The sequence below is a fragment of the Falco cherrug genome, chromosome 12, assembly GCF_023634085.1.
Source record: "Falco cherrug isolate bFalChe1 chromosome 12, bFalChe1.pri, whole genome shotgun sequence".
In the NCBI taxonomy this organism is placed as follows: Eukaryota; Metazoa; Chordata; class Aves; order Falconiformes; family Falconidae; genus Falco; species Falco cherrug.
Window position 1 is genome coordinate 31,197,780 of NC_073708.1, and position 26,247 is coordinate 31,224,026.

General features: G+C 40.5%; 1 protein-coding gene across 1 annotated transcript; it reads right to left on the reverse strand.

The window, feature by feature from the left end:
- Positions 1 to 613: 613 nt before the first annotated feature.
- Positions 614 to 26,076, reverse strand: LOC106631262 (E3 ubiquitin-protein ligase RNF170-like). Its single transcript, XM_055724966.1, is given in 7 exon segments — positions 614 to 2,857; positions 2,859 to 2,942; positions 4,006 to 4,088; positions 4,091 to 4,115; positions 4,595 to 4,668; positions 9,184 to 9,349; positions 24,011 to 26,076. Coding segments are annotated over 7 exon segments (852 nt in total). The 5' UTR covers positions 24,209 to 26,076; the 3' UTR covers positions 614 to 2,635.
- Positions 26,077 to 26,247: the final 171 nt, after the last annotated feature.

The following is a 26,247-nucleotide window of genomic DNA, read 5'->3' on the forward strand; positions in this document are numbered from 1 at the left end:
TGCCACAGCTGAGACCCAAACACGATTTCCATTGGCAAGTTCAGTTTGGGTTTGTATTTTTTAGCTGATTATAATTCTTCTTTGGTGGCTGATATTTGAGAATCGCTTTTGTAGCTGTGCAGTCTTTTTCTCTGTTTTCTTCTGTCTCCTGCTCTTTTTTTGGCCTCCATTCTTGCAGTGCAGTCGGTTTGCTGTCAATAATTTGTGCCATTTTGTCTTTTGCAAGTAACTTGCCCTCAGTGAGCATTAATCACTGCGCAGATATGAAACGGCCCGCTGTTGACATTGAAGGACTAAGTCAGGCAGATGCAGTCACTGAAAATACGTTCATAATGCAGGTGCATTCCCTTCCATCCTGCCAGCTGCCTACGGGGAGTCAGCCCTGAAGAGCCCAGCTCTCCCTGTCCGTTCTCATCATGTTGCTCCAGCCAGGCCCAGCTCAGAGCACATGTGCCTACACGGGCCGCCAGCTGCAGAGCTGAACTCTGCAACAGCAGGTACAGGGAACGCAGAGGGAGCGAGGGTTCATTTTCCTTCCTTAGACTTGCATTTGTCAGGGCCCAGAAACCCGCTGGCCAAACCCAGGCAACAGAAGGCTTTTATTTGTTCCCAGGTGATTCTGAAGGTTGCCCAGGATAGCCGGTCCTACAAGGTACTGCCGGGTTCATGACAAGAGGTTGTGGCGTAACTGGGTGCGCAAGGAGAGTGTGGACATGCTGGTTGTATACAGCAAAAATGATTCACCTCTGACAGTACAATTCGTTTTGATCCTGCAAGATCCAAGCACTGCCAGTGAAATTCTCTCAGAACTTGTTTCTTTCTCTGCCACCTGCAGGTTACTTCTTAATAAAAGGTACAATTCTGTTTAAAAAGCAAAACTAGGGTCCCCAGCTGAAGGAGTGGATTAAGAAGCAAGGGGTGAGAGAACAGAAGAGTGTAATTCAGATCAGCTACAACTCTGTTGTAGGTCACTCACGAGGATCCTTCTTTTCTTCAAACTGCTAACTGCCACTCTCCTGGTGAGTGTATTATGCAAGAGAAACAACCTACAGTTTCTTTCCAAGGAGTCTGTATTCACATAGATGGACTCCATCTTTATACACTTAGCTTGGTAGAAATTCCATTTTTTTAGTATTGGCAGTAATTCCCAGTTAAATGCAAACAGAAGTTACACAATAACAAAATTACACTTAGAGAACTTGGAAAATAATAGTTTCTGTGCTTTTTTATGTTAGCAGTCAGCACTCAAAAACATCTGGTAATTTTTTTTAAAGAAACAATGCACTTCCTGCCTTGTAGTTCATGGAAAAGCAATTGTTGCAGTTTCCAAAGTATGCATTGTTAAAAGAAACAGCTTCACAAGTTCAGGGACATAATTAAAGACAATGAAAGTTGATGGGAAAAAAAAATGAAGAAACATCATAACAAAAAGAGTGTAACAAGCAAGAAAATGACTGCGACATAATGGTATGTCATATCTTAGAATTCAAGGGCATAATAAAATATGTTGGCTGAAAATATGTAGAAGGAAAGAACAGTTGGAGACCAGTGTGTTGTGAGCAATAAATATTCATAAAGCTTAATGTACAATTCATATGTAAAAATGAAGTTCACTGACTCCAAGTACTTGGCAAATGTACAGATTATATAGGGACTGATGTGTGGGGTTGTCTGGTACCGTACCAGCGTTTTTAACTCTTCGCAGCTCAACACAAACAGACATGCACACACGCACCCCCCAACTTGGGCAAACTTTCTGTAAACTTCCTGCTATTTATATCATCATCATAAAATTGGCCTTGATCTCTCTGGCTGAACTGGTACCAAGACTTACAAGGAAATCACAAGGAGTGTATGAAGAAGTCTAGGAAGGAAGCAGAGAGTCATGCTGACTGTTACAAAGCTTAGATGCACAGAGTTCAAGGAAGCTGTGTACCTGGCAGAGGCTTATACGAAAGTTACCCAGAGATTTGTTCACATTTCTTGCATGATTTTTTAATGCTTTTTTCCCCCTTGCAATGCTTCTACATTATAGTTGCTTTTTACTTCCAAGCCAGTGTAACTACCAGTATCGTATTATCTGTTTCAAAATCAGGATTGTACTCATTGCAGAACTGTAAAAAAATCGGTATTCCAGTGGATGTGTAATCAGCTGTGATAACATGAAGCACTGATACAAGATTTTGTAGTGATACTATCTAACATTCCTTGTGTTATACAAGACTTAGCAAACTTAGCAAATTGTACAGTATGCTAAGTTCTCAAATTAAAATTTTGCTCAGATTGAGCCAAGATGTAAAATGTTAAAGCTCAAGAGCTGTAAAACCCTTCAGCTGCAAGTTGATTGGCATTGTAATTTTAAGCTCTGTTCATAGCTTTAGGCATTTTCAATTCACGCACTTTGTATGAAGATAAGTTACAGAAAAATGCAGCATGAAAGAGTCTAGCAAGTGTACAGGGTAAAACTAGCCGCCTAAGTGCTTGCACATCGAATCACTTGGCCACGGCAAGTATTACTGCGTCCTGCTTCAGCCTTTGTCAGCCACAGAACGACAAATCCATCATACGCTGCCTGCAGAGAGAAGCCTGTCATTGCTTGATTAATTTTGACCAAGGACTCCCAAGTCTGAGGCAGTCAGGCCCTTGGCAGCATGCTCTGAGCTGCAGGCCTTGCCGTATTTACCCCATTAGGTGCAATTTGCTGACAAATGTTTATCAGGCTAATTAAAAGAAAGGAAACAACCACCATGTCATCAGCTGTTCTAAGTGTCCTACAGAGAGGCCCAGGCTTCATGTCAAACGGAGAAGACAAGCATATGATAGTTCCAAAGGAGCAAATGGCAACTCTTAGGAAAAAAAATCCATATGAGACCACCCCAAATGAAGATTCCTCACAAGGTAAGAGTCAGGAGTAACTGTATGTCATAAAGGTAACCTGCGAACTAAATATTCAGATGACTGACATAATTTTGCGTTCTGATGCATGCAGTTCTTTTGGTTCAAGGTGTCTCTTAAGCACTTCTAGACTCCAGTTTCTTGAACGCAGAACCTTTCTGTGCTGTCCAAATCCACCTATGCTGTTCAATTATTTTGCAGTATCTGGCGGCACACTTCTAAAAGGAATCCCTGCAGCCCTAGCACTTTGAAAATAAAGTATTTATGCTTGATATTGGATCCTTTTGAAAACTGAGCCTTAATGGCTGCACTGAGTATATGCCTGTCGTTAAAACCTGGCATCAAGTGTAGGATATGAATGCTTGAAAATGAGGCCTCAAGTCTTGCCTGGCTGTGGACAGGAGCCATAGGCCTGGGTGATTATTCCTCTTCATTAATGCTAGGTTGTTGGGTTGAAAAATAATATTGCCCTCCACAGTGCTTAGTCTAGTCCATAGATCGAAACGGACCCCGCAGTCCTTTCAGGACCCCTACTAGGTTGTGACAGGAGAGGAAGATTTGCTTTGGTGATGTTCTACGTCCTGTCAAGATTGGGCTTCACTTGTGCCTTCAGCCCTCATCTTTCACATCATTTCCACTGCCTGTCATGTTTCTGTACCAGCTGGGATTCCCACTTCAAGAAAGTGCAGAGCCAGCATGGACTGTTCAAATTTGGCAATACCTGGGGTAAAAAACAGCTGCTTCTAAGCTGGAATCACATTTGAAATTTCAGAGGCGAGTTAAAATCCTGGAGTTCAAATCCAAGTTCATACTTGAAAGTTCCAGCCTGACCATCTCTAGTTCTGCTTTGCCTCCTGTATTTCATCCCACACTGCTTTCTACTCCCTGCCAGGACGACTGCAGAAGAACTGCTCCGAGCTAAGGAACTCCAAGAAGCACCTTTACCAGAAAGTGCTGGACCCAGCAGTGGATCGTAACCCTTCCACTACAGTATTGCCAGTAAGTGTGTAAAAGGTAATTCACATAATGATACAAACTAGTTTTCATTGCTGGGTCTCTTTCAATCCTCTGCGCTACTAACGGGGTAAATGTGGAGGTATAAATACTCACGGGTCGAGGCTGCCCTGAGAAACACTTGTTGTAATCTCTAATGTCATGTACAATTTGTTTGCTTGGCTTATCTTGTTGCTTTCACAAGAGATGTTATCCAGAAGAACCACCTTCACAAGATAAGATTGGCATTAGCACAGAGTATTTTAATCTCCAGTATAAAGGACAGCGTTCTGTAGTATGTGCCTCTCTGTAGTTTCTCTCTTGCAACTGGACCTTTGTCCAGCTCCGGCAGTTCCACAATAGCAAGAACATTTTCCTTTTATACCCCGCATCCAACCTTCCAGTACAACAGGCAGCCTCTGACTGGGGTCAGGTGAGATTAGGAATTTCCATATTGCTTTTTATGGAGTGTTATCCCAGAGAACTATGCAAAAGTAAAATGCTGGAGGCCTGTTTAATATTTCACGGAGTTGCCTGACATGACGTGTCAAATGATAAATGCGAATGGCTGCAGGGTCATTCAAGTCTAAGTGGGTTTTGAAACGCTACAGAAAATTAGAGGATAAACAAAGTTGCTATTAAGAGCGCAAGCTTGTCATTTCTATATGTATCATAATGGTATGTGGAGATGGAGGTTAAGTCTCACCTTTTGTCTGCAGAGAGGGCAGGTTATTGCTGCTAACCAGGGACTGTGTTTCCAGTATGTGATCAGACAGGAGCCTACCAAAAAAACCCCAAAAACCCCACAACAACAAAAAAATAAAAACCAAACAAACAAAAAAACAAAACAAAAAAACCCACAAACAAAAAGGAAATTAAGATGCATGAAATATATTTGAGCATATTTAATGTTTACAAGGAAGTTGTCAGAATTAATAAACCCTCTTTCTACAACTGACTCTGAAAGTAAACGTAATTCTTTCATTTTAATACATAGTTTTACTCTGCAAAGTGACTGTGCAAAACCAGAGCCTTAGCTCTTCTATGCTGGTATATACAGCCATACATGGGCTTCCTAAGAGAGACTTTGAGTCAGTTTCTTTTCCTGTGGGTAGCATCTTATGCTTGAAGCTCCCTGGATTGTTGTTGAAGCACTCGGGAATACAGGCACGCTTCAGAGCGCAGTGCTGGCTGCTGTGGACAAAGGCAGCACATAAACGTGGAGTTCCTCCAGAGCTGGTATGGCTTTCAGGGGTTATGAGCGCCAGTTATGGCAGATAAACCAACGTGCACAGCCAAGGGACAGCCTGGGCATGCAGACTCCCGGTGGCACAACATGTATTTTGGTGATGAAGTATCGTACAGGTATCAAACTGTATTTCAACTCTGTTACCCTTCTGGAAATGCACAGTTCTGGAGGAGTGACTTGCTGCATTCTGTTCAATTCTCCTTACCCAGACAACTGCTAACTTCTAAATACAACATCCCGAGGTCTCAGGTGTGAAAGAGGGCAGAGTCTGAGGACAGTAAGATTAGAGGGCACGTATAGCTGACAGTGGTGGTTGACATACATGAATGTCAGTGCTGGCACTAACAGCAAAACCAGCAAAGCACAAATAGCATCTAATCAGAAGCAGCACAGCTTGACTTTCAGCTCCCGGGTGCAGTGTGCAGTGTGACAGGTCAGGGGAAAAAAATGAATCAACATTTAAACTGATCAAATTTGACAAGAACCCCAGTGAAAACAAGCAGAACGCTGCACTGCCATTTTGTTGGAATTGTTTTATTGCCTTGGAAAATGCTCTTTGTTCTTAAAAGTAATCAGCAAGTAGTTTCTTGTAAGCAGTAGTATAACAAGGAATCTTCACGTGCTTTTTAGTGCAGGGTTTTCTGCACCCACCCTGTCACTGAAAAGGGGATTATTAGAGAAACCGTGTTTGAAATCAAGTATAAAAATGTTCATGATGCTATCTGTTACATCTTACATACTCAGACTAGGGATGTTAAATTTGGCCAAAAGGTATTTTTTATGAGCCTTGCTCTGTCTGGCTTGTGCTTCTTCCTTTTGTTTTCATTTGTGTGCAGGGTTTTGCTTTATGACTCTTCTATTATGTTTCCATATCCAGACCAGTTGGCTGGGCACATGGCCGTGTTTATATTTAAATCCCCATGCGGTATGTATATACTCAGTCTGGCAGCCAGCTTCCAGCTTTTGCTTGAACTTCCATGTTTGACAAACATCACACCTGACTCGAAGAACCGCTTTGACCCAGTGGGTCCAGATCCCGTATCGTGATCCACATGGCTGCATTGCTGTGCCTGTGCTCAGTCTCAGCGATGACAACGGAGCACTGATGGATCCCATAGTTCTTCAAGGGCTTTTAGAAAAAAAAACACATGGAAATTAAAATTTGCTGCATGCAGAATCCTTTGTTTAGTAGAACAGGAAAGGAAGGACTCCTCTGAAGTTGACCTATTTGGGCTTCAGTGAACTTTTCATAATATAGACAAAATCCTGTTTTAATCTGGCCTGCTACACAACCTTCTGAGGGAGTCTGTAGGTTTCTCTAAAATACCTCTGTGGTTATTGTTAATTAGAAAGAAATAATATTGCTCAAGGATCGCTTTTCAGTTGAACTTCCTGAACATATGGTTCAAACTGAAGCTGAAAAGGAAAACTTCAGGACAAACTGTATGAATTACTACTAATAATAAAATCAGACATTTTTTATAAGTCCACATTAATCTTCTTTAAAAGCTCTGGGTTGACCACATTTTTTAAATAAAACTTTTACCAGAGCGGAATTTATTAAGAGAGCTCAGCATTGCCTTAGCTCTGCTCCACAGGGCATCAAGAGAAGTTTTATTACCGATTTCAGTCACAACAGACTTAAATCTACACAGAATGGTTTTGATAAGCCCAATGTAAAGTTTTATTGGTTTAAGGCATGAAAAACAGACATGTTACAGAGGCCATTTCTACTATATAAACATAGTCATAACATATATAATGCATTGCACTGGAATCAATGCTTCAGAGTGTGAATGGTGATGTACTTGAGGAAACTAAAGCCCAGCTAAATTTATACAGCTAATGAGAATAAAATATATCAAGTTTGTGTATGGTTCTTCTCCTCTGCAGATCTCAAAATAAAGTAAAATATCATTATGTCATATTCACAGATGGAAAAGGGAAAATTAACCAGGCTAGCAAAGAGGAAAGTTGATGATCTTTGTTGTTATGTCTATCTTTGTACTTGAAATTATTAACTATCACAACATTATTTGAAACACGTTTTGAGGCCATACACTTACCATTTGTCCTGGAGTGAGTTATATTCAAAGCATCCTTTTCCTGTATGTTATAAAACACTATTATGAAAACATGAAACAACCTGAAGTATTAAATGGTGTCGCTCATGAGGTAGATGAGCCCTACAAAGTGTCCCTTGCTGTTGGTGATCCACTGATTGGTTGTGGTTTCAGAGCACAGAGACAGCGGCAGTGGTGATAAGGACTTGTGCTGCGTGAGCAGTCATTTCAGTGTAGAGAAAAATGACACTTCCTAAAGATAAAACTGTGCTTTTATTGCACCAGCATTAACAACACAGCCCCTTGTTCTCCGTTGTGCTTAGGTCTTTTTATAACGCTCTTACACGGTGGAAGAAGCATCAATGGCTTGTAAATGTCACTTGCACTTGCTTTAAGGTCTCTGTAAAATGCCAGCGCAGTAGAATGGAGCTTTGTGGTTCTGACCAGTGTCTTCTGATGTGACTTGCGGTGGCAGTATCAGACAGTACTGCCTCCAGCTGCCTGCCTGCCCCTCTGCCAGAGGCTACTGGTCTCGTGCTGCACAGTCGCCCTGAAGAACCTTCATGGGCAGTTTCAGCCTCATCAGAATATGAACTCCAGTGCTCTTCTGCCAGCCATGCTGTGGGGATGACAGCGTTCAGCAAGGAACCTGATAAGCAGCTGAAGCAGTGAGGTTGTAAACTTCACCTGTAAAGTCACTGGACGATGTATCTCAGAGGTCTGAGAGAAGTAACATTCAGTCCAAGTATGCTGGTGGCCTTATCCTGCCACCTTTCAGAGCAGATGCAAAACTCACACTGGCTCTAGTGCAGAATGTGGGCCTTAGAAATACTGAAATCCTCTTTATAAATGCAATTATGAACGTAACTCCCTCCACTACTCTATGCTTCATCCTTGTATTCCCTGTGAAAAATCATTTAAATTTTGTAATCCTCACCATATGGCTTAGCAGCCTCAAAGAAAGCATTTAGCAGACACATTTATCTAGAGAATTATGGTTTTACTTAGATTATCCAGTGACTATAAATGCACAGGAGGGGGACAGGAGAGCACACCATGGGTAGCCTCAACAGAAGGACCCTCTAAATCTGGGTCTGTCCATTTCCTGTTAAGACAGATGCTGGACTGGAGCATACATCATGATGAGATGTCTTTGCATATTTTTCTCCTGTATGACCACATGGGTTTACTTGAAAAACAATAAACAGATTATAAGAACGTTTATACACAACTAGAAACTCACTTTTTCAATTAATATGTGACTTTCAGTATATATTATTTTAGTTGTTTATAAAGCTTTTATAGGACTACAAACCAATGTAATTATGCCTTCATGCTCTAGATCACTTCTGTTTTACTTTAGACAAATGTTTTAGATGGGAAACAAGTCTGTTGAACCAAATCAGACCTAAGTCCAGCGTGTCTTACTCCCAGTTTTCACCAATATAAATACAAGCAGAGTTAATTTTATGGGATAGCTGGATTTTTTTTATTGCTGCTGATTAAAAAGACAAGCTGTCTTCTCAGAAGTGAGTTCACACTTGAAGGTAAGACTTCCTGGTTTTTATGTCTTGAGCTTTCACAGTTACAAACTGTATGATTGTTTGACTGCTGATTTTTGTAATAGTTTTTTTTTTCACAGTTGAATATACATTGTGTGGTTTTCTGGTGCGTTTTACCCATTCCATGAGTTTGTGTTGTAATTTAACAGTATCCTGTGAGATGATCTGTTACTTCTTGTCATCTTAAGACTTCTTTGGTATTTCAAAAGTGGCACATTGTAGATGTGAAAGCAATGAGCAAATAAAAATACAGTTATTGATATAAAGATGGGACTTCTCCTGCTTCTAGTGAGAGCACTTACGTTAATTCCAGGGAGAGGGGCTTGGTCCTGGTTCTTACACAGGACTTCAGATTTCTGTTTGAGGAGTGCTTTATGTAGTACCCTGTCTGAACACTGCACTGCCAGTCCAGAGAACTTACCACAGAATAGATGTCCACAGTTGGTTTCTACTGGGAGAGTAGCTGTCTGGAGGCAGATGGGGCAGCTCAAGTCACTGTGATTACTATGTTGCCAAATTTGGAGTGACCTGGAAGAGTAGTAGTACAGAGTCTTCAGTAAATTAGTATTTTGATTGACATATTCAGTTCATTAATAATAATTTACTATTATTAGCAGAGAGTCACAGAAACTAAGTATAGCTGTCACACAGAGCTAATCATTACCGTATTTCTTCCTCCTTTGTAGCTATGCCTATCACTTAAATGTACTAAAATCAAGTCCAGTGTGTTCTCTGCCTTCCTTGGGTGGCAGAATGGTACTCTTAGTGTATGCCATAGGCTACATAGCAAAGAGATTCCTTTATTTAAGTAAATAAATTGCTTCCAATCAATCCTTCCCTTTGCTTAGTGAAGTCTATAATTAAAAATAATATTGAGCTTTGTTTTTAGAGTGGGAAGCTAAGAATTCTGTAAGCCTCTGAAATGGTAAAGAGGCATTTTAAATTCCAAAGTGTATTATCATATTTCTGGAGGGGAAAGGCTGAAGGATGTACGTTAGTCTTCCAGTCTTTGCTCCTAAATCATTGCCTGTAAGCAGTAAAAGCCTGTTTGCCAATATATTCATCTATTCCAGGATGGCTTGATACAATTGGAGACAAAATAGCTGTTCTTACTTGTTATTGATTCCTTACCACATGGAAAGGTTTTGCTACCTTTATTATGATGCATTAGCTGGTCTGTAATGGATGATGGACCTGCCTTCTTAGTTTTAGCACACTGTGGAGAAACTTACGTCTGACCATATGTTTGACTGCTGTAACTACGATGAGATTAGTCTTTGAAGAAAATGTAATAATGGTGTGGTTAGTGTCCTTTCTTTCTCAAGGTAAAGTTATTTCAACGTTTCTATCAGTCCCAGAACCAGAGGGGCACTTCTGAAATTGGGAGGGAGCTTCCAAGGAAGTTCCTTTATTTTAAGGCAGCATCTTGAGGGTTATTGACTGTCCTCCACTGCCTATGCAGGCTTAGTGAGGTTTAACAGGAGACGGTGTAAATTACAGCTTTAATTTGTATTTTGATCAAAAAATTATGAACTTCACATGTTTCTTAACGATCACAGAGGTCCAGCGTTATAGGGAATGGGTATTATTTTTGCATTACTGAAGTCAGGCATTCAGATGAGACAATGGCGTACTTTGAGATTACAGTATCACTGTATGCCTGCTGTCCCTTGTTGCCCGATTTGGATTTTTTCTTAATTTGTTTTTCATATACCTGACTGGCACCTATCTATTTTCCAACACCTGATTGGTACCTGGCACCTGATGACAGATCAATGAATACACTTCCAAAGATTTGATCTATTTATAGAAGTTTTTATAACGAGAAAATGGAATAGATTCTGTATTTTGCATGTCAAATACTGGAAGATTCAGAATTAATTTGAAGACTCAAGCTCATTTGACAATAGACAAAGATATTTTAAAGTAATTATTTTTTCTAATGTAGTATTTCTAAGAGAGATGCCATCATCCAGCTCTGCCAAATGAGTGTTCAGGAAACTGGGTCTCTTGCCAGAGGCATGTCTACAATTATGAGTTCACCAAATCAGTAATTTTAAATCAGCACCTTTAATACCAGTCCTTCCTTCCTATAATGAGGATCTGTAAATTAGAAGAACTGGAGGTTTTAAAACAACACGCCATAACTACTGAGAAAAGTCTTTCTCCTTTACTTTTTGTGAAGTTATAAAGGTATTTGTTTCTGATTCTCAACAGAAATATTTCAGATGCTGAAGGCATTTACGCTGTTTTCAGATTTTCCTCTCTATGCACTGATAAGATTATCTCCTACTGAGATAACAACCACACAATAGCCCAACAAAGCTGGGATGAGTGGATACGAATAACTTAAACAGAGCAACGATCTGATTCCAGTCCAGTACACTGACACGTGAACTCCAAATAAGCAGGTTTTAACACAATCCTAAAAATTCATATGGCACATCACATTCCTAAATTTTTACTTCCCATGCAGTAGTGGTGGGGTATTTGCTGATTCAGAAGAGCATTATTTCAACTGATACAAGATGCAGTAAGTTTTCATCAGCTGAGGAACTGCCCTAGAGCAGTTGTGTTTATAAACACTGCATACATGACACAAGCTGATTAGGTTTCTACTCTTTATTTGTGCAGAGTAATAATACACACATATCTTTAGCTTGTCTCATACAACAAAGGGAGCCAAATGTGTTCCTGATTATGCAATAGATACCAAGTCACAGGAAACCCAGCATTCCCAGACCATAATCAATGGAAATTCTGAAAAGCTCTCTTGCCCTTTGCAACCTCAAGAGGTTTAAACTGCCCCTGTATTTTGTATCAGAATGTGTTGTACAGTAATTAACTTACTATATGACTCCTAGGGGACAAATGATTATAGTTTTTTTCCAGATGACTCACCTTCTGCTGAGTTACATGAGCAAGTGCACAGAAACAGTGTTTGTGCTGTTTAGAAAATAGGAAAATTGAATGTTGATGCGTTGCCATATGATACCAGTCCTGGCTGCTGAGGTAAGCTACGAGGTAAAGGGGCTGGAAACTCATCAGGTGAGTGCAGGTCCCTGTTGAGACCTTGAAAATGCTCAAGCTCTGCTCTCACAGCACTTCAGTTCGAGTTAGGACTACGAATTTGAGAAAAGACCCAGACAATGACCCTGCACTAACAACACTAGGTGAAGGATATGTGCATGTATACAATGAAGAAAAATCATTCAAACCCAGTACCACAAAACAGGGCTTTTTATTTTCTTTTTCTTTCAGTGACCCAAGGTGGGAAACTCAACCAGCTCTTGCAGTATGACTAACAGGTGGCAGATTCAGAGGAAAAAAAATAAACGGGCAGTTCTTTACATATGCAGTTAAGCAGTGGACATTCTTAGGGATACTGGAAATTTGAGTTCAACAGGTGCTATGCATCAAGTACTATTAAAAGCAACGGTAGCACCTGACTGAGGAAGTTCCTGAACCATAAATCGCTAGATGATGAAAGAGTATTCTGGGGAAGCATCATTAATGTTTCTTTATTCTTCTTTAGGCATCCATTGCTGCAGAGAGGGCAGATTGCCCTGGTTTTGAACTGGTATAGCCATTCTTAACAGAGCATTTTTTGGGGGAAAAAAAGAGACTTGGGGTCACCTTCGGCAAAGACATCAGTGACCTAGCCTTGTCCTGAGTAGACAGGCTAGGAAAAACATGCCACATCTTTCATTTATTTTTAAAAGATTATATGCACATAATCAAATTTCTCATTTATTGGGTCCAAGAACTCAAAATGGTGTTCAAGTTGACTTTATCCTGGTTATAAGGGGACCACCCAGCTGGACCTGACAGAAACAGAAGACAGATGATATCTGACATAGCTATGAGTCTGCCAGAATTAATTTACCCGTTTCAAAATCTTGAGCCAGCCTTTGAACATTTGAACTAGCAGATTGAATTAGCAATTGAAACAGTGATTATGGCAGTTAGTATTTTGTGTCTTAAAATAAATATTTAGTGTGATTGCATAAAATGACAGATTTTTAGGGAGCTTCCTCTCATGCAGTAGTTCTACATGTAGTTACAAACAGCACAATTAAAATTGTCATTCCAGTTAATATTTTAGGTGGGAAACTCTGAGAGTGCCCATAAAAGCTACTATTTCATAGCCTTGTGTTTGAATCTTGGTTCCTATCTCCCTTTTGAAAATCCCAGGCCTGGACACTGCCGTACTGATACTGTGCAGTACTTCTGATGAATAAAACGGGGGCTATGGAAGTAGTTTTCTAAGTAGCATACTGAAATTAGGCTCCTCTGCCAGAAACATCTCTGCTGTGGGAGAAGTGAGATAAACTTGCATCATTTCTCAGCAGAAGCATCATGTTCTAGTACCTTGATTAGCTGCAGTCAGATTAGAGAGTGCCACAAAGCTGGCACAGAAGATCAAGTTGGAAAGTTCCTTCAGGATTCATACTGCTCACACTGGTGAAGTTTGAAATGAGTCTGTTCCCAAATCTGAGATGGAGGGAAACTGAAGAATTCCTCATACTTTAAAGCCCCACAACTCCCATTATGTTATATGAAGATACCCCAAGTCAAGATTTTCCATACAATTTTCTTAATTTTGAACAGCTAATGTCAGCTTTTGTCTAAGAGTCATTTTTAAAAACCATAAAATATTGGTGTTTCTAAGCCATGTTCATGGGAATCATGCTACAGCCAGAATGGGATGGTAAAATGTATAGTCCAGTAGAAGCCAATTTACTTCACTTGGTGGAACAAAACAAACAAAAAAACCCCAACAACAAAACAACACACAACCAAAACCAAATTCCAAAGTTCAGAAGCAAATTATTGTCAAAACCAGACTTAGGCTCCAAAGATCCAGAGAAAGCCTTAAACTCTGCCACCTCAAATTTTAAGTACCACAATACCTATCTTGTGGGTATCTTCCCCATCATGAATTCCCTACTCCAGAGTTAGACTCCTGAGCACCTTATCCAGCACAGACAGAGACTGAGAAAGGTAAGGATTATACCTAAATCACCCAGGCCAAGTACTGGAGATGCCTGCCACTAGCCAACAGTAATATTAAACACAGGGCATGTCTCAACTCTTACGTTGTAAAGCTGGGGACCCAGCATCCTCTCAAATGCACCAGAGTATTCTTTGAAAGAACTGGGCAGGGCTCCGAATTTTCAAGAGGTGGCACTGGTCACCTTTTAATTAATTCTCAGTGGTGAAAGCCATCACCCACATGAGGGGATGCTGGCATAGTGCTCTCACTGACCAAATTGGTTCGATCACCGTGTCCACTGAGAAAACCCTCACCACCACACCAATGCACACCAGCAGCAATTTTCACCAGACCATGCGCCTAAATTCAATAATGGACATAAAGTGACTCCCTATGTAAAAAGTACAGAAGGAAAATGAACGCCTCCAGGTTCACGAACTAGCAAGAAGAAAGCTGAATGTACTGTGACATACATGCTCATATATGACAGATGACTTTTGAAGACTTTGATTAAGATTATAGGGATTGCAATGGATGACGATGTATTTTATGTCAAATTTTAAATTTGCTGGGTGGCAAAGACTATGGGAAGTTTATTTGTTTATTTTTAAATACAGTTTAAAGTTTTTCTAAAATCAGGCCCTTATGTTTATATTCCTTTCTCAGTGAGCACCACAGCTGTTACTTGTTTTTGGGGTCAGATTTGCAAAAGAATTCTCCATGTAGGTATCTCATTAGGGGCCAGGCTTTGAAACTGTTCAAGGCCAGAAGCTCCCTATATAACAGTCAGATTTTTGAAAAATAAGGAGATCTTTTCAAATCTGGACACATCTTTTGGCTTAAAATGAAAGCTGAGCATTTCAGAAAATAATTATAGTACAACTCTGCAAAATCAAGTCTATTGTACTGAAATACAGCCACTAGATTTGATAAATGTTTAATACTTGCATGCAAAATGAAAGGTGTGATCACGTTGATTATGAAGCCAGAAGCTCCTTGGTATAAACCTTTATCTCTCTGATACACCTCAGCTCACAACATCTTTCAGTTCTACCACAAGGAAATTTAATTTTAAAGCATGAGTGATGAGTTCATTCTCATCAACATGCTTAACAGAAAGAATTAAAGTTTAAAAAGCACTTAGCAGATTCAAGTGCTAACAAATATTTATTTATGTTTCCATGAACATGTGCCATTATTTAGAAGAAAAAGAGACCTTGCTTTGAGGTTCAGACTTGTTAGGAAGGCATAATACTGTGTGACCTCTTGGTCAGATTCCTTTGATAGGTGAGCAACTGCTCTGTGCCTCAATTACAAGGACAATTAATGATCAGGGAGGATACACTGGACAGCTCATTCTTTGACAATACATATTTATCCTAATCACAAGGCAATTAAAAACATGACATATTTTAAAAGGAAGAATCAGTTCATGTAGATTTTCCAAAAGTAATCTCATGATTAAAAGTATAAATAAATACTTTGGTTATTTATTGATATCATTCTAATGAACACTTCCTACCATGGTTCAGAAGAACTACACAAAGTTGGGCTTACCATTCCTCCTTCCAGAGATGTCTGAGAGGACCTGAATGAGTTACACCAGCTGACAGTGGTGGTGTAAAATCATTCATTAAGGCCAGCTACGTGTCTTTGTCAACTTAGTTGCTCAATGGCAAGGATCTGTCAGGTTTTCTAAATTATGGTTATGAAAGAAATGTGGTGGTTTGGGTTTTTTCCCCTCAAGTAAAGCAAATCTGCTAACAAAGCAGAGGACTCCTGGGAAATAAACCCAGCCCTCCCTTTCTAAAACATTGTAGAAATCTCCCTCCAAAAGATGTTCAACATAATTGAAAAGATACTTGAACCTAATTTAAAAATTGCATTGCTATTTTTAAATATTAACTTGATCAAGGGCACACTACAGGTATTTTGATCATCTGATAGAGTAGCAGCTTATCAGTACTGTTGTAAAAGGCTTAAAATTTGCCAGACACTTGTGATAATCTAATTCTGCAGTTATGCAATTCCAGAGTGTGTAATACAATATTGCCAATTATCAAGTAAAGTGGGGAAGTTAAGCAGAAAGTCTAACATGCTAAAATAATTTTAATTGATGGGCATATATACATGGGACTTAAGAAAGGCTTGACTTCTGTAAGATGTCCTCCAATTTAATGCAGCAAAATTAATAAGGAAACCTGTTAAGGGCTTAGTTTTTGTGCAGTGTTAACCATCCTGATCCTGATTCAACAAGGTATTGAAGCACATGCCTAATTTTCAGCCCTCAGGTAACACATAACCTCTTATGGAGGGGTGGAACGGGAGTCAGTAATATTGGAACAGAAATACACTTAGAACAAAAATAATGCCCCTGGCATTCCTGCTGAAGCACTGATAAGCTAAACAAAGCACTTTTCAAAGACTAATAACCGGATGGGATTTGTAGCATAAACAATGCTCCTTGTTAGTCACCAGACCCCAGGGCATCTTCCTCACTTTGTTACAGATAAATTGGCAACAAATGAAATGCTGTATGTGATTTCCTGCCCTGGGTACGCATGTGTGCTCGCATGCTAGTGTGATAGCTGTCATTTATTATTTATCCAAGTATGTATACAATTCTACAGTGACATTTAATTACTTATTAAAGGTGCCAGACTGACAGATGCAGAAGCTGGAGCCGTTACTTTATCCACAGAACTGACACAGTCTAAGCAGTAGCATCCTCTCCAGGCTGTTCTAGTAAAGTGCTTTGCCCCAATGTACTCCCCAAATATCTGAGCACAGCTCCTTCTCTCCAACCTTTTCCCAGCTACTTTGCTCAATTTAACTCTGTTAAATTCATAAAGGCTGCTAACAAAGATGTAATTTATTCCTGTGATTATTTTAGACAGGAATGTTTATACACTGGAAAATTGGTCTGAACACATTAAATCTGTTTTAGCTAGGCCATTTGAGCAATTGATTAGTACTAACTCAAAAAAGGATCTGAATGGTTTTAATACAGAGGTAAGCCCCCCTCTAACTAAATAATAGCAAAAATATTATAAACGTTTTGTGAAGATGAAATGAGCCCAGATTTCCTTCTACTTGCCAGGGGCTGTATGCATAGCACTATGGCTCTTTTGCAGACGTTATGCCCTTACCTAACAGACAGGCTAGTCTTGGAAACTGGATGCTAAATTCTGCATTGTTTCAATAAGCTGGATTTGAGTTCCATTTTTTAGGTCACTCTAAACCTATTATTGCTCAAGTTACCATTACAGTTCAAAGCACTTCCCCCTGCCCCATGCACAGCTAGATGCAGAGCAGCAGAGAATATGCGGTCTTCTTGCATTTCCATCAGCACCCAGTCTTTAATGGGGAAAGTGAGACTCTGTTAAGCTTAACTCATGGAATTTGACCATACCCGTTTGCCAGAGAAAGACTGTTAAATAATAGCAGGTTCCCTTCATGTAGCTCAAGAATATTTTGAGAAAGATCATAGACACAATAAAATTATAATCTATACATTACATCAGAAAAACCATGATTGCCCGAGGCCAGTTACTCCTATTGCCTTGCCAGCCTCTTTGGTCTCAGCACATGCCTGAAAGTTACAATCCCAGATCCATTTAGTCTAACTGTAGGTTGGGTTTTTTGGTGCTAGATCTTTGGTTGAGGCTTTAAAGCACAACTACATTGCAAGTGATACTGTTTGCTGATAATAAGCTTGTCATTTTGGCTTTGGAGTTTGAGCTGGCAAACACTTAGTGCCCAAGTTATTTTGCATAGTCGAATAGTCCCATCAAAGCCAACAGGTCTGTTCATGCCAATCGCTCGTATTATTGCATTATTCATTCCCAATTTTACAAACCAAGTTTCTTATTCTACTCTACAAAAGCCTAACTAAAAATTGGGCCTGAGAAATATAAAGATGGGATTGAGAAGTATGAAGATGTGAAATAACACTTCCTAGCAATGTTCTGAAGCAGGGCCTACGTAATGGCATTTGACACAAATCAAGGGGGGTTCGACTGAGGTGGAGTTTTGCATTATGCACTCCCAGTGTGTCCCAGCTGTGACCTAATTCTGTCTTGGGATGTAATAGTGGTGGCTGCTGGATACGTAGGCAGGCTTCACAGTGTTCTGCTAAAACGAGGAGCTAAGCCATCAGAACCACTGTGAACCTGGTTCCTATGCAAGAGCAAAACATACCAGACCAGCTATCAGTGAAGAGCATCAGGAAAGCAAGACAGAAATCTCTTTAAATGGAAACATAAGCAAATGACTAGTAAAATCAGGCAATAATAACTTCTATCTTTAAAAAATGATCCGAGTGCAAAAGGTAGTTTTGTTAGAAATGCCAATAAAAATAACTGCAACCTCCCTGGCACTGCTTAGAGAAAGCAATCTGTCAACAAGAGACTCGACCCCCCTGCTGTAGGAGTTGGCTTTCACTCTTTGGAATATGCTATATCAAGAGAACCTTAAAATATGAAAGAAAATGTGTTCAAAATTTTTAGGCAGACGGAGACTTATTTTCAAAGAAAAAAAGGAAAATCACATTCATATAAAAATGATGGAAAATCTGAACTCAAATTTTGTCAGGTGCATGCTAACTAGCTTAATATAGAAAAGTTGTGGTATCAGAACAATACATCTCATGCTTTACATACCTATAGCGCTATCCTAGTCTGTGTAGCTGTGGTTGGGGTTTAGACATTTCTGTGTTATTTTATAGCAAGTGATAGCTACAACATTTTTCACCTAGTGTTTCTATTTTTGATCACTTTCCTTCTCCAACTAAAGAACACTACTTAAATACTCCATTTAAAATCATGTATTTTAGTAATTTTCCCCACCAACTTATAGATGTTGGGAAAGGAATACTCTTTAATGACTGTTAATTTCCCACTTAAAAATAATAAGTTATTAACGTTTTATTCAGTGAATCTTCTATGCTGATGATAATGCTTCTGAAAAACAAGATAATAGTATAAGATAGGTACAATGGGATGCAGTTTTGAAAATTATTTTGTGTTTAGGGAGATTAGAGATATTACCAGAATTAGTTTCTCTGTCCAAGACTACATACAGTACCCTGGCACAGAACCAAGCTAAAGGGATTACTTCTTTTTGGAAATAAAGTTTGTGATTTCCCTGATCCTGAAACTAAACATGCTCATGAGCCTACTCATGGAGTAATCTCAGACTGCGGTGAAAACTGGAGGTATTTGGTGCACAATATTAAATAAGTGCAAGGACAATCTCAGGATCAGAATCTACAAACCAAACGGTCTTCTTGGGACACAGGACCTTAAGAGTTACAACGTTGCCCTGCCTTTTCAGTGCACCTGTGGAAACAAGATTTGAAAGTCTGAATGCGGATTTGCTTGTGACAAATAAGTCTCTGTCACAGCCCACATCCTAGTACTCATTTTCTTGTTAAGGCACCAACTGAAATTGTATCTGAGAAATTTAATATATGTGAACTTGTAAAGCCAGGAGCTGCTACCATGACAGTGCGAACAGTTCCATGAAGTCAATTAATGTCAGCCAGCTAATACTGGAATTGCCAAAGCCCACTTTCGCTTGTGACCTTGTTCACTGAAAAAGATAAGAGTACTAAAATAGAAGTGCAGATATCTGTGAGAAAGTAAACAAAAAGCCAGAAATAGAGAAACATAGATATGAGATTGACAAATGTTAGGGAAACAACTAAGGCAGCGATAGAGCATGCTAGGAGGAGAAGTTAAGTGACAAAGCGAGGTCTCGTTGAGGAAAAATGTTGTCGTAGAGGTGTAAATATTTTCTCCTGCTGGAGTCACCATTCATAAAAGTTCCTGAATCTGAGGTGTTTCCCTGAGGTAACTGAGGTAGATCATTCCTTAAAGATGTTAACCATTTACTCTCCTGCTCTATGAAGCCAAAAAGTACAATTACAAAGATCTGGTCACAGCCTTTTTTTATAAACATAGGTAGTTTTCCACCTCTGACCTGCTTTGTTTCCAGTATAGCTTTTTATGGAATTTAATGAGATATCACAACTTCTGTTATAAGCTATATATAACTTATATAACTTATAAATAAGGCTCTGTGGCATTATTTCCACCTTTTTTCTACACCCCCCACCCCCCAGAATTACATTATACTAAAGCAGAGATAACCCATCATTATTTGCATTCATCTTTTCTAGTTCTTTAAGGAGTGACCAGGTAAGGTACTCCTCATATAGTCTATCTTGTCTTTTTCTTTTTGACTCTGCAAAGTCAATTTCCTTTCCCCAGGAAAACTGAGAAACAGTGGACTGGTCAGAAATATTCACATGCATAATTTCAAAAAGAAGCCACATCTCTGCAGAGCCTGTGGCTCTGAAGAGTACTAAGGCAAGCTGCTTAAAAATTGTGTCAGATCAAGTCCAAGCAGCCTTCCTGTCCAGTCAGCTCCTTTCCCCTTCTCTTGCTAATAAGAGATAAAAAACTGTCTACAGGGATCCTGCCAGGTTTTGTTTATTTTCTTACATGTGAGATTAACAATAGAGACCTATTGCAATTTAGTATTCTCTGTAATAAAATGTGATCTGCATAGCTCATGTTAGCAATATTGTTAAATTAACATCTGTTTCAGTTCATCAATACTTACTTCATTGACATACGATAAACCTTAACTAACATTTGTAAAGTACTTGCCATTTTTTCCTGAAACTGCTATAATAGATATTATTATTCTGTATAACAGGTGTACATGCATTTGTACTCCATATACACACTGACAGTATCACATGGGCTAAGGTAACTATACCTGAGAGTCTGTAACCAAGGTCCCCAGAAATTACTCCAGTCAAAACTAAATTCATTGTAAAACAGCCTTCCTAGTTTTAATGAGATGACTATTTCTTACCACCATTAAGTCTGTGGGGATCAAAGAAAATGTTCATTAAGATGTGCTAAAAAAAGTGTAAAGAAGAGCATAAATGGCGCAGGAATTCCAGGAATCCCACTGGCTTAAACAGTCTTTTATTAAAAGCGAGTGTTCTCATAGTTGAATGACTTCCAAGAAAGGGCCTCAAGTGATGAAAGTATTTCCATCTAATGTGAAAATACTTGAAAGATGCTTATTCCATGTGAAAATATTTCTACCTTTCAGAAAAGCCTGAATACAAGACTCCTTTGATGAATACACTCTCTTAAAAAGTATTAATTTTCAAAATTAATATACAAAATATCCAGAATTCCTACTATTTTGATAATGAATAGATAATAATTACTTTCATCTCCTGTAACAGTCAGACAAAATATTTCAGGAGTATTTAACAAAACAGACACTTAAGTTACCTAGTGAAAAATTGCACACGCATCATCATGACATTGCTCCCACTTCCCTCAGGGCATAATTGAGCTGGAAAGTACCATAAAGCCTCTTTAGAGAAAAAGCAATGGGATCTCCTTCAAACACAGCACAGGAGCCAGTGATGTTGGCCAACTGTGCAATATAGACATATGCTGTATACCCTGTATCTTCCTACTCGCCTAAAACACCAGTAGCAATACCTCCTGCCCCCAACAAAACCCGTAGAAAAGCATAGGCACTAACACTGAAACAGTCACCTACCCCAACCATCAGGACTGTCTGTCTCTTTTTACTGTTTCTGGTTTTAGCCTTTCTTTCTACCTCCTCGAGCTGTTCCTCTCAGGTAGACCTAAGGAAGTAAGCTGGTATCACGTGCCCAAACAGCTCCTTTTCAGAGTATGATTTTTCTCTGTACCTCCGCCTGCCCTGGCAGTTACATGTCTTGTAAAATGCAACTCATGGAGAGATTGGAAAGCAATAATGAAGTCATTCCCTGCCCGCTTTAACACCTGAATGGAGTAAGCAAGTGATTGCTATGACTCTTACAGCTGACACAGGTCTCTTGGGCAACTTTCTAAGGAGCCTGCAGGCCCTGGGGCTACAGCTGTAATCTCAAGGCTGTGAGTGCTGACTGCTAGTGACCTCCTGGTTTTGGAAGCCTGGACAATCTCTTGTGCCATCAGGAAACACAAACCTGCGTGAGACCAGCAAGGTATGGGTAATTTTTAGCCGGTCAAATAATGTGAGTTCATATTAATGGCTTTTTTCTTAATATTTTATGATTTTTAGGTGTTAGTTATGCTAAATAATCTTTATTTGATAACAGTAACTTCTAAATTGGACACATTTGAGAATAAACAGATAGCCAATGCCTTTTTCGTGACAATATAGTAACTTCCAATACACATATAGCTTGATTCTAAAGGAAGTAGGAATGTATATGCCAGGAAGATGTAAGAGATTATGACAGGATGTGAAGGGACACGTGGCCCAGAGAATACAGCATGTATCAAATCAGTTTGATTGTGTAATGATTAACTCAACACATTTTGGCAATTGGTGTGTTTCTAGTTTCTACATTTGAAAAATTCAAATATGCCTCTGTGCCACAGAACATCATGAGGCTTATTTAATGCTTCTAAAACTTCTGGAAGATCGTTGGGAAGTGCAGACTTCCATAAATTACATTAGCTACTAAATATGACTGAAAAAATGGTATTTTTCATCTCATGTATTCTAATGGTGAGAAACATGCAAGTTACATAACTAACCACCAAGTGTCACTGTTCGGTATTTTTACATTCTGACGTCTTTGTTTCCAAGTGCTCGGAAAATCCCTTTTAGATGCAGTCCTGTAGATTAGTATTTTCCAACAAGAATATTTTTAAACTACAACAGACATGCATATCTGCCACACAGGGTATGGGAAAACTCAAGTGTCTGGATATGTGGCTTTCTTGAGCAAGCCACCAAATAATGTCTGAACTAAATATTGTTCATATTATTGAATATAATAATGTAAGACCCATTGAAAATAAAAAATCCTTAGGAATCAGATTTATAAGCCTAGCAACTTAACTTACTGTAGCAAATGCCATTCTTTTTTGTTAAGGAAGGTAGACAACCCTTACTGAAAGACTGCCAGATGCTTTGTCAAGAAGGCAAGGGATTCATTATCAAAAAGAGTAAACACATTTTAATTAAGTTCCTGTTGCGAGAAGTACTTTAACTTGACTTTTAAAATGTAGTAACAGTGGACATTAGACATCAGGAGACTGAACTGCAGTCCTGGCATGAGGTGCCAAGCTAGTCTTCCCCATTTCTAGAATGTTAATATAGGTCATAATCTTTGATTCACACAAAACCAGAATTTGCTGACACACATTCATGTAAGCTGCAGCTCATGAAGAAATTTTCAGGCTTAAAACATAAAACCAAACCACTTGACTCTACATAACTTACATAGCTGCCCTTCATCTGCCCCACAGCAGATCTCTGAGCATAGTTTGCCAGTGCTGCTGTGTTCCTTGTGCCCCTGTGCAGCTGCAACTTGAAAGATGTAAAATAGCTACACAGATTTCCGTATGTACTTGTATTTTGTTTTTTTGTAGAGTTCAGTATGCTGTAAACATAGCTTTGCTTAGAAAGATCCTTGCTGTGTGCTAATACTAGTTTATCTGGGTGAGCACTCAGTCATTTGGAGTCAGCTGTTTGACGTGGATGCACCAACCAGGAGTGCATGGGTCAGCCAATCTCTTCTGACATAACCCCAGATTACCAAACCTGTGTAGCCTGCCTTGTCTTTCAGATGAACGCCTCTCCCACAGATACCAGCCAAGCTCCCTGTGCTATCGACAGTCTGTAATGCCTTTCCAGCATAGCCATCCTTTATAAATAATATTTTCTAGATGCTTTTGAATGAGGAGCAACCCTGAAACAGGGGTATTAGCCCTCTAGTGGAAAGCTGTTCTCTGCAGTAGTTTTTGCATGTATGGAAAACAACCCCACTGAAACAGAGTATGTTGTCAGGGCCCCAAGTGCACAAACAGACCTGAATGGCCTCAGTTGGTTGCGTCCATCCACACCTGCTGCCCTGGCCCACTCTATTTAAGCTCAGCCTTACGCCTTCAGCAGAGTCACAGTCATGCCTGTGCCTGGTCATGGACTCCACTGATGTGGACTTGTGACCTGTGGACTGAATTCCCAGCTTGACCTCAGAACTGCCTTGTTGCTGTGCACCTGCCTGGTGATCATGGGACTGTGCCTGAACTCTGGCTGCTCTCTCTTAGCCTGACCCTGACCGGCGGGTTACCTTCCGGGCTTTACTTTGTATTTGCCTCATCACCATGAACTTGCCTGATCATCTGAACTCGGGGTTGAACAGCCCTGGCCCTGCCTGCTCGCCTTGCTTGGATACTGTGGGATGAGGCCCTGGCTGGTGAAGCCCCTGCCCCACTGGCTGCATTCTCCCTCTTTGCTCCATATTCCCTAGAAGGCAGTGGGCTTTTGCTGCTCCCTGGCTTATGTAGCATAAACCCAGGATAAAAAGGAGTTGCCTGTAGACACTGTATAAAGAAAACAAGTGTGAGAGGTTGAATCTGCAGAGAAAGAACATACGAAATCAGTAACTTGAAATGCAGAATTATGTTTCTGTGAAATGGGACATAGGAAACTGGGTGAAGGTTGGTAGTAAGTGACAGATGCTATGACATTCCTGAGAAGGGAAAAGACATGAAATTACAGAAAGGAAAAACAGTAAGCAAATGATGAGGGGTAAAAAAAAATATAAATAATTAGCAACAGCTACCATAAAAAAGCAAAAATATTAAAAACCTAAAATAAGCACACTCAACAGTACAAATCCTAGCACAGAACTCTGTGGGATTTTATAGTAAAAGCTTTTATTCCTTACTCTATTTTTCATAAGGATTTCTGATAATCTTTCATAGCAACCAAATCTCTTTAAGAACCTTCGGTGAAGGAAACAGTCAAAGGGTGTCCAGAAATTAAAGTCTACTTTCGAGCTTTTATCAATTCCAGACAGCATCATAAGGAGAAAGAGTCATGTAAATACTGTCCACGTCATCCACCACAATTTTAATCTCTGTGAGTCAAAGTAGAATCAGTAACCGAAAATTAAAGCATGTATCTTAAAGCAGGATAGCCAAAAAGAGTGTATGATGCCTGTAACAGCTATTATTCCAGTTAGTCAATTCTTAGACTGACCTAAACACTGATGTGTTTAATGCCATCCTGCACATTTCAGTAGGAGGCAATGTAAGAATATTCAACAGAATCACCTAACACAAAATAACTGTTCAACTCAATTAGTAAAAGAGGCTGTTGGAGAGAAAAGTTACTGAAGGTCTTGTGCTGAAACAGCAAAGGAGACAGAGTAATCACATCTTCCTAGTGTAAGGTACTTAAATCTTTTCTCTGGGTTGTGTGAGGCAGGGTATTCAAGATCTGAACCAGGCATACCCAAGATCTGATAAAATAAGGAAGGTTTTTTCTATGAAACAAATATAGCAGAAGAAAGCAAGTTTTTTTTTTCTGAAACGGTCCAAACAAAGAAGTACTTTTACATCATGTAGTGAAATACCAAAGATGAACATGCACAGTGCCTGTCTGGTGGTGTTTGATGTACTGTGCAGGCAGTCATTACAGGGCTGCCGGTGGAGCCTGGGCAGCATGCCCTGCACACTGCCAGGGGCGTGGAAGCCTTGCTGGGCAGGAGCTCAGCAGCGGCCCTCGAACTGCCAGGCCTCCTTCACCACCCGGGCTAGCAGGGTGAGCACTGCCACCCGGGAGACACTGAGCTCTAGTGGGTTTTGGCTGGTTCTGGTAACAGCCTATGAGGCTAAGCAGAGGGGAAAAAATGGCAGTATAAACTAAAAAGAGGCAAAACTGCCACTGACCTTCTCAATCCCACCTGTGCCACTGGGCGGGGCATATGTCCCCCCAGCCTGGAGAACGTGTGAAACAATTGCTCACCAGCCTCGTGCTTAAGGGCCTTCCATTCTTTGCCTCCCCAGAAGGACGAACTTACATTTTTGCCTCACTTAACGACAGTATTTTTCAAACAATTCTGTATCCTGCTCTGAAAGCAACATTTGTGGCCGGTACAGGCACACTAACCTACCTACACGTTAGACACAAGTAAGCCTGAGCCAGGCCAGCAGCCCTTCACCCCGTCACCTCCACGCCAGCGCCTGCGACCACCAGAAGGCAGCCGCGGCCCGGGCCGCCGGCGCGGGAGGAGCCAGCGGCCGCCATGTTGAGGTGGAGCGGCGCCTCCTGCGCGGGTCCGGGGCAGCGGAGGGCAGGCAGGGCTGTACCAGCCGGCTCCCCTGCACAGGCCCGGGGCCGCGAAGGGCAGGCAGGGGCTGTACCAGCCGGCTGCCCGGCCCACGCCGCACCCCGCGACACAACCTAGCTTCGCGCACAGCGGCTGTAGCGCGGGCTGCTGAGGCGACCAGCCGCTGTGCGGTGCGTTCCCGCCCCTAAAGCATGCCCTCGTGATTGGCGCGAACAGCTACACCTCTCCGTTGTGATTGGCCACACCTGCTGACACTCCCAGCGTTCGAAGGCATGGGCGGGCGCTGACGTGTCCGCCCTGGCACCGCCCCCCCCGCGCGGAGCGGGGCGCTGGGG